This window comes from Triturus cristatus, chromosome 4_1 (genome assembly GCF_964204655.1).
Source record: "Triturus cristatus chromosome 4_1, aTriCri1.1, whole genome shotgun sequence".
NCBI classification, from domain to species: domain Eukaryota; kingdom Metazoa; phylum Chordata; class Amphibia; order Caudata; family Salamandridae; genus Triturus; species Triturus cristatus.
In genome coordinates this window covers 406773942-406785957 of record NC_140585.1, presented here as the reverse complement: position 1 = coordinate 406785957, position 12016 = coordinate 406773942, and the positions used below count along the sequence as shown (strand labels likewise).

The 12016-nt window shown below is 46.6% G+C and overlaps 1 protein-coding gene across 2 annotated transcripts in view; it reads right to left on the bottom strand.

The window, feature by feature from the left end:
* The window catches only part of MYRFL (myelin regulatory factor like), an 872690-nt gene that overhangs the window by 249757 nt on the left and 610917 nt on the right, over window positions 1-12016 (bottom strand). For both annotated transcript variants that reach the window (XM_085652512.1, XM_085652513.1), the window contains exon 16: window positions 1-80. In XM_085652512.1, the coding sequence (XP_085508638.1) occupies window positions 1-80 (80 nt within the window). The remainder of the gene's footprint in view (window positions 81-12016) is intronic.

The following is a 12016-nucleotide window of genomic DNA, read 5'->3' as shown; positions in this document are numbered from 1 at the left end:
CAGAGTGTCATGACAGCAATCAAAGCAAAGACAGTAGCCTGGAAAATCCTGTTTGAGCATGATTGTTGGGTCACTGGGATCTGGAAAAGAAGTTTCAAGAAATAAAACACATTTATTGATTTCTTGCAGCACAATTCTGTTTTAAAATGTCAGACAAGAATATATAGATTACTTGTAAGTTGTTTTGTACACTTTGCATTGTCAAATCACCTAAAAGACAGCATTCATTGGAACTACAGAAATTCTGAATTTCAATGTTTTAGACAAAATATCAGCACTCTGAAGCGGCATTAAGGGAAAATTGTAGAACTTTAATAATAAGTGAGGAGCTTAGTTAAAATATTGAATATTCATTATCATCATGATCCAAAACCTGCATGGCTATTAATCTGGAAAGAAACATTGTTTCATTCAGAAAATCAGACACTTCTAAAATACCAATGCTAGGGGAGCATGGAGTAAGCCGTGTCTTGTCTTGGCTTTGGACCCCCGCCGGCCTTCCAGTGCCATCTCAGCACCAGGGCCACGCCAGAACGGCGCAAAGCCTGTACACCCCCCCTGCACACTGGGGGAGGCGGGTTATCAATCTCTGTGACAGCGGCCCAGGCGACAGCGTGCTGCAAGCTGCCTGACTCGAGGGTCGGGATCTGCCATCTTGAGCCCGGGGAGCTGCAAATGACCAGCATGATGACGGTGCGGGACAGGTCACCAGGCTCATATCCACCCTGCAAATGGTGCCCTAAGCTGCATAGGTGCCCTGCACAGAGAACTGTCAACACAGCTACCCTGACAGTGAGTCGCAACCGCCAACATTGGCCCGTACCCTGCGAGCTTGCCATCTTGGTAGTGCCATTGGTGGGCCTCTCTGGTCCAGATTCCTGATGTGGGCATGGAAAGAGGGGGCTCGGAGGACAGAGGCCAGCCCCCGCCATCCGATCCCGTGAGCGACTGCTGTGCTGTGCCTTTGGGAGGATTTGTCATTTGCCAGCTGGGCTGGAAATCATCCTGGGGCCCGGGAAACTTCAGATGACATGAACTGCACCACGAGGCCCACCGCCCTGTGTAGAGGGTGCCCCGAATGACTCAACAAACAGAGGACGGAGCAGGGAAGGTCATCAGGACCAGGTCAGCCTTGCAGATTGGGGCCCTAATCAGCCACAAGGGATCACATCAGACTATCCTGGGAGACCTAGTATGCAACCATCCAGCAGACCAGCCTGGGGCCCCCGGTGTGTGTCCTGAGCTAGAAGGATCAGGCGGGCAGTGATGGACTATGGTCATCTGAAAGCCCCCCTGCTTGGTGCCTCCAAGCACAATGGTGAGTGACTGAGCCCTGACACATGGGGGAGGTGCTTGCGTGCCTGTGAGGGGCCATGCCACCCCCTGTGGGAACCCATGGGCTGCAGAGACTTCCCGTGGCCCACAAACCGGCTGCCCTGGGCCCCCCCCCCCCGACTGCTGCTACATCTGGGGTGAGGGGAAAGTCACAATAGGGACATGAGATCTCTTGGCCCCCTGGATCTTTAGGCCCAGGAATTCAGAGACTGGGGGAGTTGCATGTGCAGAGCAGGGGGAGGAATCACAGTGCCTGTAGAGGGTGTATGGGACATGTGGGTCCCCTCTCCCTTTAAAACTCGATTATCCACTGCTACTGGATGCTGAGAACATGTGACACAGCTTCTCCTGGGTGGCGAAGAAGGTTGGGATTTTGGAGGACCTCTGCTGACTGTGCACTCAAATCGGATGGCCCGCTTGGACCCAGCCTCCTCTGCGGCCCCGCTTGTTTGGCCTTCCTAGTGCCTCCGAGGAGTGATTGGGGGTTGGCGATTGCCCTGCAAGGCACGCTGTCCTCCCCCTTGCTGGTCTCTATAATTGCTCTGCGAGACTCACATTCCTGCGGGGACCTATCCCTTTGATTACTGAGGAGGGGCCCCTGTTGCGCCAGCCGGAGATCACCATGTGCCCCCACATTGCAGAGTAGTCCACCCCCGGGAACCCTGGGCATGAATCCGAAGATACACGCTGCTGCCATTCCTGCTCATCCCTTTGGCAACCACCATACCTCACAACAAGTCTGCCAAGGAAACACCCATTGGCTCTACTAAGGATAATCCAGTCACCTTGCTTTGGAATAAAGCACCCTCAGTGGAAACGAAGATGCCAAATCCCCCTCTGTCAGCATGGCGGGTGGCAATGTGCCAGTGCCCAGAATTCAGGACTATGTGGACCGCTTCTTGCAGGAAATCTGCTCTGACATTAGCTCCATGAGAAAAGACGTTAAATCCTGCATCCAAGCCATTGGGTGTGATGTTCACGAGATTGGAGGCCCTGTGGATGCCCTAGAATGTACTGTGGATGCCCGATCGGAGGACCAAGAAATGCTCTGGTGCAGGATGACAACACTGGAAGAGCAACATATCAAACGCCAAGCAAAGCAGGAGGACCTTGAGAATAGAAATCGAAGGAGCAGTATTGACATCTGGGGGGTGCCTAGAGGAGCAGAGGGCAGTGATATTGGGTCCTTCACAGTGGAACTCTTGCAGACAATACGCGGAGAGGATGAAACTCCCGCCCCAATACTGAAAAGGGCACACCGAGTTGCACCTCCCCAGGGTGACCTGACTCCATCCTGTACATTTCGATGCAGGTTCATTTTTTCAGTGACAATGAAGCAATCCTGAAGTTGGCATGGAGAAAGGCCGACCTGGTCTTCTATGGGAATACTATCCAGCTATTCCAGGACCTCTCCCCCATCCCATTGGTGAAGGGACTTCTGGCCAATTGCTGACAAACTTAGAGAACTCAACATTCGTTATCAGTGGGCCTCCCAGGAAACCAAGAGAGACATCATCTACCACCTCTGCTCTGGAACATGGAAAGCGGCCCCTCTCTGGCCTCATCAGCAACGAGACCCTTGTAACTCTGATACTCCTAGATATATGTCAAAATTTGCAGCGAAGTAAGCGGTAGCGACTTTGCAAACTAAATGACTCTTGTCCCTCGACCTTGGCATTAAGCCTATCCTGGCCTTGGCCTTTCAGTAGGTCATGGGGAAAGCCGCCTTTCTCTCAGGGACCAACACACAGCTCACTTCTAATGCCTCTCCCTGTTGGCTCTGTTGCAGGGATTCTGCACATACACAGAACTATGCACAGGAACCCAGGACTTCGGTGTATTGTGGTGTACCAAAAACACGCCTCAGTGCCCAGAACCCCTATCCGGCTAGCTATAGTATCCCATTCGTTCTCCGTGCTACAGCGGAGCTACCAATAATTGGATAACATAGAACATGTGGAACAAGACACTCTTTCGCTTAGATACTCATACCTGTTCACAATGTGAGTAGCCAGAAACACTGTATAGTTTAAAATGTTTATTTCAACTAACATGCTCTGTAATTCAGTATACGTGCTAACTAGCAAAGAAATGCATAAAAACCATATAATCAGCATGGTTACAATTCCATATAATAAGAACGGGGACAGCATATTATAATGACAGTGGATGAAGCCTTATAGCTCTTTACCACCCTCCCCGTGCTATAAGCTATGTTTATTATATCAGTGGAAGGCCTCTGGGCTTGGACAGCGGAACCCCCTACCTCAAGTCTTAGATGATAGGATTTACATCTCCGGACAAGCACAGCTCTGCCTCTGGAAAGGTTTCCTCCAAGTGCTCTTAACTTGCATCCCGTGCAATATTAAAAGCACCCGAAAAGTCAGTATCGCAGCTATGTTCCATGTTATGTCTATATGTGTGTGGGACGGACCAAAGCCGATTAACCAGTGAAGTTATTGTCTGGCCTTAAACACGATGTACAGACGAGAACTCATAGCACAACAGAAATAGTGGAAGGCAGACAGTTCCCATGTGAAGCAGCACGCGCAAGAGTGTTTACGGGAACCAAGGCATGTAGTGTTGTGTGCATAAGCGGCAAGATGGCTGTGATGCAAAGCAGAAACTAATGCTAACTTAGCAACGTCCGCTGGCACCCCTAAACCTTCACAACACCCTCCCCTTGGGCAGTCCTACGCACAGTGATCAAAGTAGAAAACAGAGTTCAAAAAGTCTTATCAACAAGAGCTTATGAGACCTGTACGCGAAGAACGTCAAGTGGGTGACAAAAGGAGCAAAGGTCTTGTTTGTTTTAAAAATATCCTTTTGGAAGTAAGTAAAAAAATTAAGAATAATTAAAAAAAATGTTTGGGTTACCTGGTCTTATCAATCCATCAGTGTGTAGGCACAAAAGGTGGCGACAGCTTCCAACAGGAAATTATTGTCATCGTCAGAAAAGGTAGACGCCATCCAGTTTAATAATTCAAAGGAGCAAACATGCTCATTAATGATGGGTGCTTCCAGCACCAACGGTGGGCTACTTGCGTGATACTCGATGTAACTCTGTTGCAGGAAATCATGTGCTGCTGCACCGATATCCCACTGAGCTAGCACTCCGAGCGCGGCTGCACAGGCCATCAGACCCATACCGGAACAGTCCTGCTCGTGAGACACTAGAGGGCTCATCAGTAAGGCAAAGTCCGGGTCAGGAGACGCTGTGTTTGTGAGGCAGAGATCCAAAGCCCATTGAAAAGGACATTCCAAGCATGAGAAAACTGTTTGCACGCAAGTGTACCATGGAAAACGGAAAGACAGATTATAAGCCACCCTTAGAGTGACCAGTGGAAAGTACCGTAGCACTGAAGCATGTGGTTACAAAGCAGCTGTAGCTGGGCCGGGTTGTGAACGACCACAAGAGGGGCAGCCATTTCTGAGCAGGCAAATCAACAGGAAGACCCCGGCAGCTAAGGCCAGTATTAGTGGCAACCTACCGAAGACGCTGGAAAAAATAGAATGAATAAAAGCCGGGATCACACCAAAAATAGTTTGAAAAGATGATGCAAGGGCAGAGTCCACAATAAAAAAAAAATGAGCCAGCCCCGTTGTATGCGAAGCATTGAAGATAGAATGAATTAGCTTACCAAAATGTTGTGGGAGGTCAGTGTTTAAAAGTGCTTGAACTTCTGTTCTTGTATTAGCCACCTGCAGGACATAGGTCTCACGGGCAGAAGTGAGAGAAACTTCTTTCTGGGACAATAAAGCTCTTATTCGGCTCAGCTTGTCGAACTCTGCCTTCAAGGTCGGAATGGAAGGCCAAATTGAGATATTGGGACTCCCACGAGGTGGAGGAAACAGCACATTTTTGCAGCAAACTACACGTTGTGACACAGTCACAATGTACGGTATGCCTATTAACATGCCAAGCATTTTTCATTATTCAGAAGTAAATAACTTCCGTTAGACAACAATGTGAATGTTGGCTTAATCGAGGGGTCCGTATTTCTTTTTAAAATCCATGCTAAATTAGGCACCTCAAAATTACAAGCGCCGTGCAAGTGTATATTTTTGCACACAAGGGAGTGTCCAATGGAAGAATCACAAGACTCACGAGTCAGATACACCTCTGTGTCATCATGCAAACATCTAAACGTGAAGGGGAGTGACCAAACTTCATGAAGGAGCGAGTTTCCTAATGGTTCATAGTGTCCTAGGGGAAAATGTTTCATGCATGATGTAAATTTAAATAAGGAGAACGGCAGTGTTATAACCCCATGAACGAGCCAAACTGTAGAGTTTGTTTCCGCTACTGAGAATGGTAAAGGGTCTACTTTTTCTAATATTAAAAGGGTATAAGTGGCATTTTTCATGGACATAGACTGTTGTCTTTCAGTCAGATTAAAAGGCAAAAACAAAGAGGATGCGTTTACATAGTCCCATGGCACGCGACCCATTTTAAGCGTCTGCAAGGTCCATGCTAACTGCATAATAGAGCGCAATTGGTTCTGACCATGATATAACACAGATGCATCATCCTGTACAATATCAACAACAGAAGAAACAATATTGTCCAATGTGTATATCCTGGAAGAAAGGGTATTAATAATGTTATCTACCACAGCAAGAACTTTTTCAAGATTAGCTTGGTCTATAGCCCTTAAACGTGAAGCGGCTTCAATTTGAGACATTTTCCAAATTTCATTGCAAACTGCATATATCCATCGTTTAGGCCTTGGGCCAATCGGACCTTTTATGAAATCTGATAAATCCACATCATTCGATAACATTGACAAATGCTGTTTAACAGAAGCTAAGGTAGAGTGTTGTAACCATGTTTGACATAATTTACCAACAGAATATATTGTAACTGAATGTCTTGTTGAAAAACGCGGATCAGGCCTATCCTGTGTGTAACCTGGAGCCCTGTTATGGAAACGCATTTGGCATGCATCAGCACTGGTCTACCAAACCAACCACCCCAAAGAGTCAAGATTTGAGATATTAAATGTTGCATTTGTAAATAAAGACTGCAACTCCTCAAATATGTAATTGGTAGTAACATTCCAGTCTCGATATTCGGCAAGGGAAGGAAAAGGAGGAGTCTTCAGTTGTTTAGCCGTAGCTAAACCCAGACAAGTAGTCTGATAGATAGAATCATTTAAAAACAGTATTTGTATTGGTATAAGACATGCACGATACAAGACTTCTGTGCCCTGCACCTGCCAGGGTTTGGAACCCCAAACTGGGTTCAAATCAACTGTATTTTTCCAATGTTCATAGCCACCTACCGCCAATTTAAGAATGAAGGAATCAGAGTATAACAATTTAGTGTCGGTAAGCATAACTTTGGTATTTGATTTAGAATTCAAGTTAAAATAGTAAGATCCAGGGTTTGACTTATCAAAACTCGTAAAATATGTACATTTATCCAACAAGGTCTTAGAACTCCCTATTGGTGGTGCGGGGCAAAGTTCCCATTGAGTGTAATTAAAAACAGCTCTAAAAGTAGTTGCTTTATGCAAATAATGGTGGCCATAATGCTGATAGCAAAACAAGTCAGCATAATTTGCAGAATTCAAATACAAGTCTTCAGCATCAAATGCTGCATAGTATTTTAAATCGGAAAACAGAGATTGTATTGCCCGCACATCCCAGTCATCCGAACGTATGTTATATTTAACCACATCACCCACAGAGACACGAAGTACATTTGGAACATTAACAATCTCTGTGGGACCATGAATTTGAAACGGGACTGTATCCCACAGTATGCCATCTGTAACTGGCCAGGCCGTAATGTTGACGAAAGTCAGATCCCTCTTCATGATGTGCGATGAAGAATGCGAGGCCAAAGTTCCATCTACCAGGTCTACGGCAGAGCGGTCTTTAAGGTAGTGTCCATTGATCAAAAGAAAAAATACTGTCACAAATCCAATGGACATAAATAGAAAAATAAGGATGAGCACCAGCCAAATATATATCCATGGGGGAACCAAATAAGTGCGTTTAAACCAGGAGAGAAAAATTGCAACTTTTGTTGGGGTCAAAGTCGATGTTGAATGAGAGTCAAATTAAAAACGTGACTCGTTCCTGGCTATAGCATTTAATCCAGGCAAAGATTCACTTATAGGGTAAGTATAATCTGGCTCTTCATTGGCAGCTGTGGACTGTTGGACCAGCAAAGGATTAGCAACAGAGTCCAGTCTCATCTGTTCAGAATCGGACAGATGTTGTAGCTTGACATTGTCAATTGAGACGTATCTGTTGTCCTTGTGACCTGGAAGTGGTGGTAAAATTACTGTACAAGTTCCCTGCACGCCAGCACTGGAACCGGAGCTCGATATGATGGACCAAATTCTTTTTTGTTCTCCACCTTCTCTCGGACCAGTTCTCCAACTTTAGGCAGCCAGCCGATCACTGGAATCTGCAGTGCACCTTCAGCAGCAGCAGGTAAATGTTATTTTGCAAGACTGTCTCTTGTGTCTTGTAGGTTCTGTAAAACAGCACAATGTTCATCTACGTCAAAAGGGATGGCTGCAGCCGCCAAGTCTAGACCATCAACATTTTCATGCAAAAGAGCAATTCATAAGGGGTCCGCCCACCCAGAGGTCTTCTAGGGAGATTATTAAGTGCACGTTGTACGCTATACAAATGGGTGAGCCAGTTCCTGCCAGTGCCTAGGACTCTAGCCATTAAGGATTGCTTTAAGTCACGGTTCATTCGCTCCACAACAGAATTGCCCTCAGGCTGGTATGGAGACGAAAATTTGACCTGCACCCCCAAAGACCGCATGGATTTTTTGTACACCTTAGAGGTGAACGCTGGACCCTAGTCCAAATGTAAGGTGCCCACTGCAAAAATTCCCACAAAGACACGCAAATCCCTGACTACAGTTTGAGCGTCAGCGCTGCGTTGTGGCCAGACCCATAGAAAGCGTGTGCATGAATCAACTGCAACTAAGATGAATTTATAGGCAGTATCAGAAGAAAATGGACCACAGTGATCCAAGTAAACACAAGCAAATGGTCTATTGGATATGCATAATGGTGTTTGTGGTGGACGAGTCACAGTAGACGGCTTGATTTGCTGACAAATGTCACAAGAAAGCACATACGTACGTGTTTGTTTATATAAGCCACGCCACTAGTAACGTTGTTGCAAAATACTGACTGTAGGAGGCACACCAGCATGCGCCGAGGCCATTCCCTCGTGTGCTGCGATTATCAGTGTAAGCCTGTGGTCAGCGTTGGAAATCAACCTCTCACCAACGTTATTGTCACATAGGGAACGTTATCAGGGTTTAAATGATAAGAGTATATGGAAGGGAATCCTTTTGGATAATTACCTCCCTTCTCAGTAGCAGCTATAGCCATCAAGATCTCATCATCAATCTTACTCATGGATCTTGTAACTGCTGCTACTAAGCACGTGCCCACTGCTTTATCAGCCAAGCTGTTACCAACCGTGTGTACTCCTACACGTTGGTAGCCAAGAGTATGAATTACTTGTGTGAGCGGGAGGTGTTCTTTCAGCCCTGCCACTTGAACCCATAGCATTTTATGCTTAATTGTCTTGCCTTTGGAATTACGGTAGTCATTTGGAGACCAAAAGAATAAATTGTAGTTAAAAGAGTGTACACAGTAAAAGGAATCGCTTACAATCAAAGTAGTCACATGATTATCTGAAAACTCCACTACGAGCAACAAAGCACGCAGCTCGGCCAGTTGGGCAGTACAGTCGCCGAGGGCCCGTGTGTGAACCACACTGGACTTAAACTCGCCGTTCACTATGGAACCAGCCACAATCGCACAGGCGGCAGAATAAGAATGCTTAGATCCAATCGCCTGTTGGGCCGAATCGTCAGTGTAAATGATACAATGGTATTCCATGAACGGGCGCTTAGACAGAGGAGTTGGATGAACGAATTCATATTGCAGTGACTCCTGAGTCTGTAACGAGGAATCATAGATAAATGTGACATCCGGGGATGTCAACGATGTAGCCCAATGTATCCACCGTGGATGTAAAGCTTTGGAATTAGGAACACTCGCCTTTGTTACTACTTCCACAGCAGGATATTGTGTTACCACCAACATGCGTTTTCCTTGTGCCAGAGCGCGTTCTTTCAAAATCGCCATCTGGACTTCCGTCAAGACTTTTTCGACTGAGGAAAACCTCAGTTCTGCTGAAGTGTACAAGTGTGATTTATAAGCAATAGGGAACTGTGTCTCCTTCATTAAACGTCAAGTATGTGAAACCCACCACTCCTGGGATGATTCTTACCATCAGGTTAGTATGGTTGTCATGAGATAACAATAGTTTAGAGTCAAGTAAATCAGACTGCAAAGACTGCAGTATATTGGTATGTTCCGGAAGCCTGCATGCTTTCGCAAATGTTGGTTGAATCAAAGCATAGAGAGGCTTGATATGCTGGGCATACTCTGGTACGTAAGTACGACCAAAGTTCAAGAAACCCATTAAAGATTGTAATTTTTTCAGGGTAGTAGTAGGACGCAAACGTGCGTACTTCTGCAGGAAGTGCGGTGCCAATCCGTGTCCTTCATTATTGAGCTCGTAGCCCAAGAACAACACTGCGAATTCAGCAATGTGTGATTTTGCTAAATTAAATTTGTACCCGTAGTCCGCAAACTCCACTATGATGTGGTCCACGCAACAAAGATTCGGATATAACTCGTCGTCTGTGAGATAAATGTCATCTACATACGAATACGCATCAGGGTCGATTGTGTCTAACAATGAGACCACACGTGCGGCGAAAACACCCGGGCTGTTTTCATTTTACAGCCCATCGCTAACCTTTTAAATAGTTTTTGTTTGCTGCCGTGTGTAAGCGCTGTCCACTGAATTGACAAGGGGGACTGATTGTGGCTAAAAAAGCCATTGGATATATCTAGGGTAGTCTTATATTTTTTCCAAACTAGACTGTCCACTAGGGCTGAATAATGGGTATTCTGTACCGCATTCATCCAACAATGCGAGTTTAAATGACAGTAATCCAAAATGATGTGTTACGACCCGTCTGGCTTGGTTACGGTAAAAAGAGGGTTATTCATCGGTGACATACATGTCTCAATTACCCCTTGATACTCCAATTGGTCTAGTATTCCCGCTACAGGAGCCTTTGCCTCCCTACGGATGGGATATTGGGGTTGTGCCTGTGGCATGGACCGCAATGGAATCTCGTGATGGGGAGATGTTTTATCCCAACCCACCTGAGCACGGTATAAAGCCAGTGCAAGCACTGAAGCCCACTGTTCTGCAAAATGTTGCGCATGCTCTTTTGAGACACTGTGTGAAAAACTAGGGAGGATTACCTCCTCCCCTCTCGGAGCTGCTAGAACAAAAGGCGGGGGCCAGTCTCCCTCCGCTAACAGGATGTCATATGAAGAAGTCAGATTTTTCCAAAAAAACCCTTTGATAATGCGTTTTATGTCACCTTCTATGAGAATACTAATTTCATATAGTCTGTCAGGGGGAGCCACTCGGGTGTCAGCAGTTTCAACTGTGATGAAAGTATCAGTTGCTGTTGCCTCCAGAAATGGACACAGTGCTTGCCGCACTACTGTAACCTCCGCTGCGCAGTCTAGCAGCGTTAATGCCCATGTTAGATTCCGGAGCTGGGTCCTCACCGTCCGTGGCATACCTCGCAGTTAAAGAGGCCACTTTCTTCTTCTGGAACGGAGGGCGCTGATGATGAAAGTCCTCTTGTATACCCTTTCTGTCACTTGTCCGTGGCTGCTCATGTCCCTGTGGGGCACCTCGACCTCTTCTGCGATCCTGGCGATCACCTCCACCGGCATATGAGCCTGATGCTTCCTGTGAAGAACAAGGAGAACGCGTATCAGGAACCTGAAAGGAGATTTCATTCTCGTGCGGTCAAGCAGTTTATAAGTGGGTTCTTGGATCGAATGTGTAGGGGACGATGCCCGTCCCCCTTGCTTTTGTTGTGTTTTCCCCTGTTTATTATTCTTCCAATTCTTTTTAGGGAATTGTGGACGGCCTCCTTGATCAGTTTGAGACATCCGTTGAGCCTGCGGTTGTGCAGGTACTTTAGCAAAAGGCTTAATACCCAAACTATTATGCCCAACTGTTTTCTAAACCTGGGCTATAATCTTAGGTAATTTGCGGGGCTTGTCTACACCTGGGAAAAACACCAAAGCATTGGACACCTGAAAGTTGACTGCATCACCCTTAACATTAGCAAGGATTAGATCAGCAACCAAGTCATACGCTCCAACTAACCTCATCCCCAATTCAACTGCCGCCTCTGGTCCGCGCTCATCTTGAACACGCTTAATCACCGAGGGGAGTACTGTCATGGATGGTGTGCCAAAACTAGGGCTGGGCGGACTTTGTGTAGCGCCACTACGCAGAATTTTGAAATAAATTGTGGAAAACGAGCACACGTCCGAGGTAGGGCTGGGCGGACTTTGCCTAGCGCAACTACGCACAATTTTGAAAAAAACTGTGGAAAACGAGCGCACAACCTGCGGGACCGTGTGCCCAGGACTGGGGTCCCTCGTGCTTGGGCAGGCTTCCAGATCTCCCCGGCCTGGCTGCGTTGAGAAGCAGGGACCGGCCCCGGGCCTCCTGAGTTTCGGTCAGGGCCTGGGAGCCCACATCCTGCAGCCTGCCAAGTGTCCATCTGCCCGGGACAAAGGTC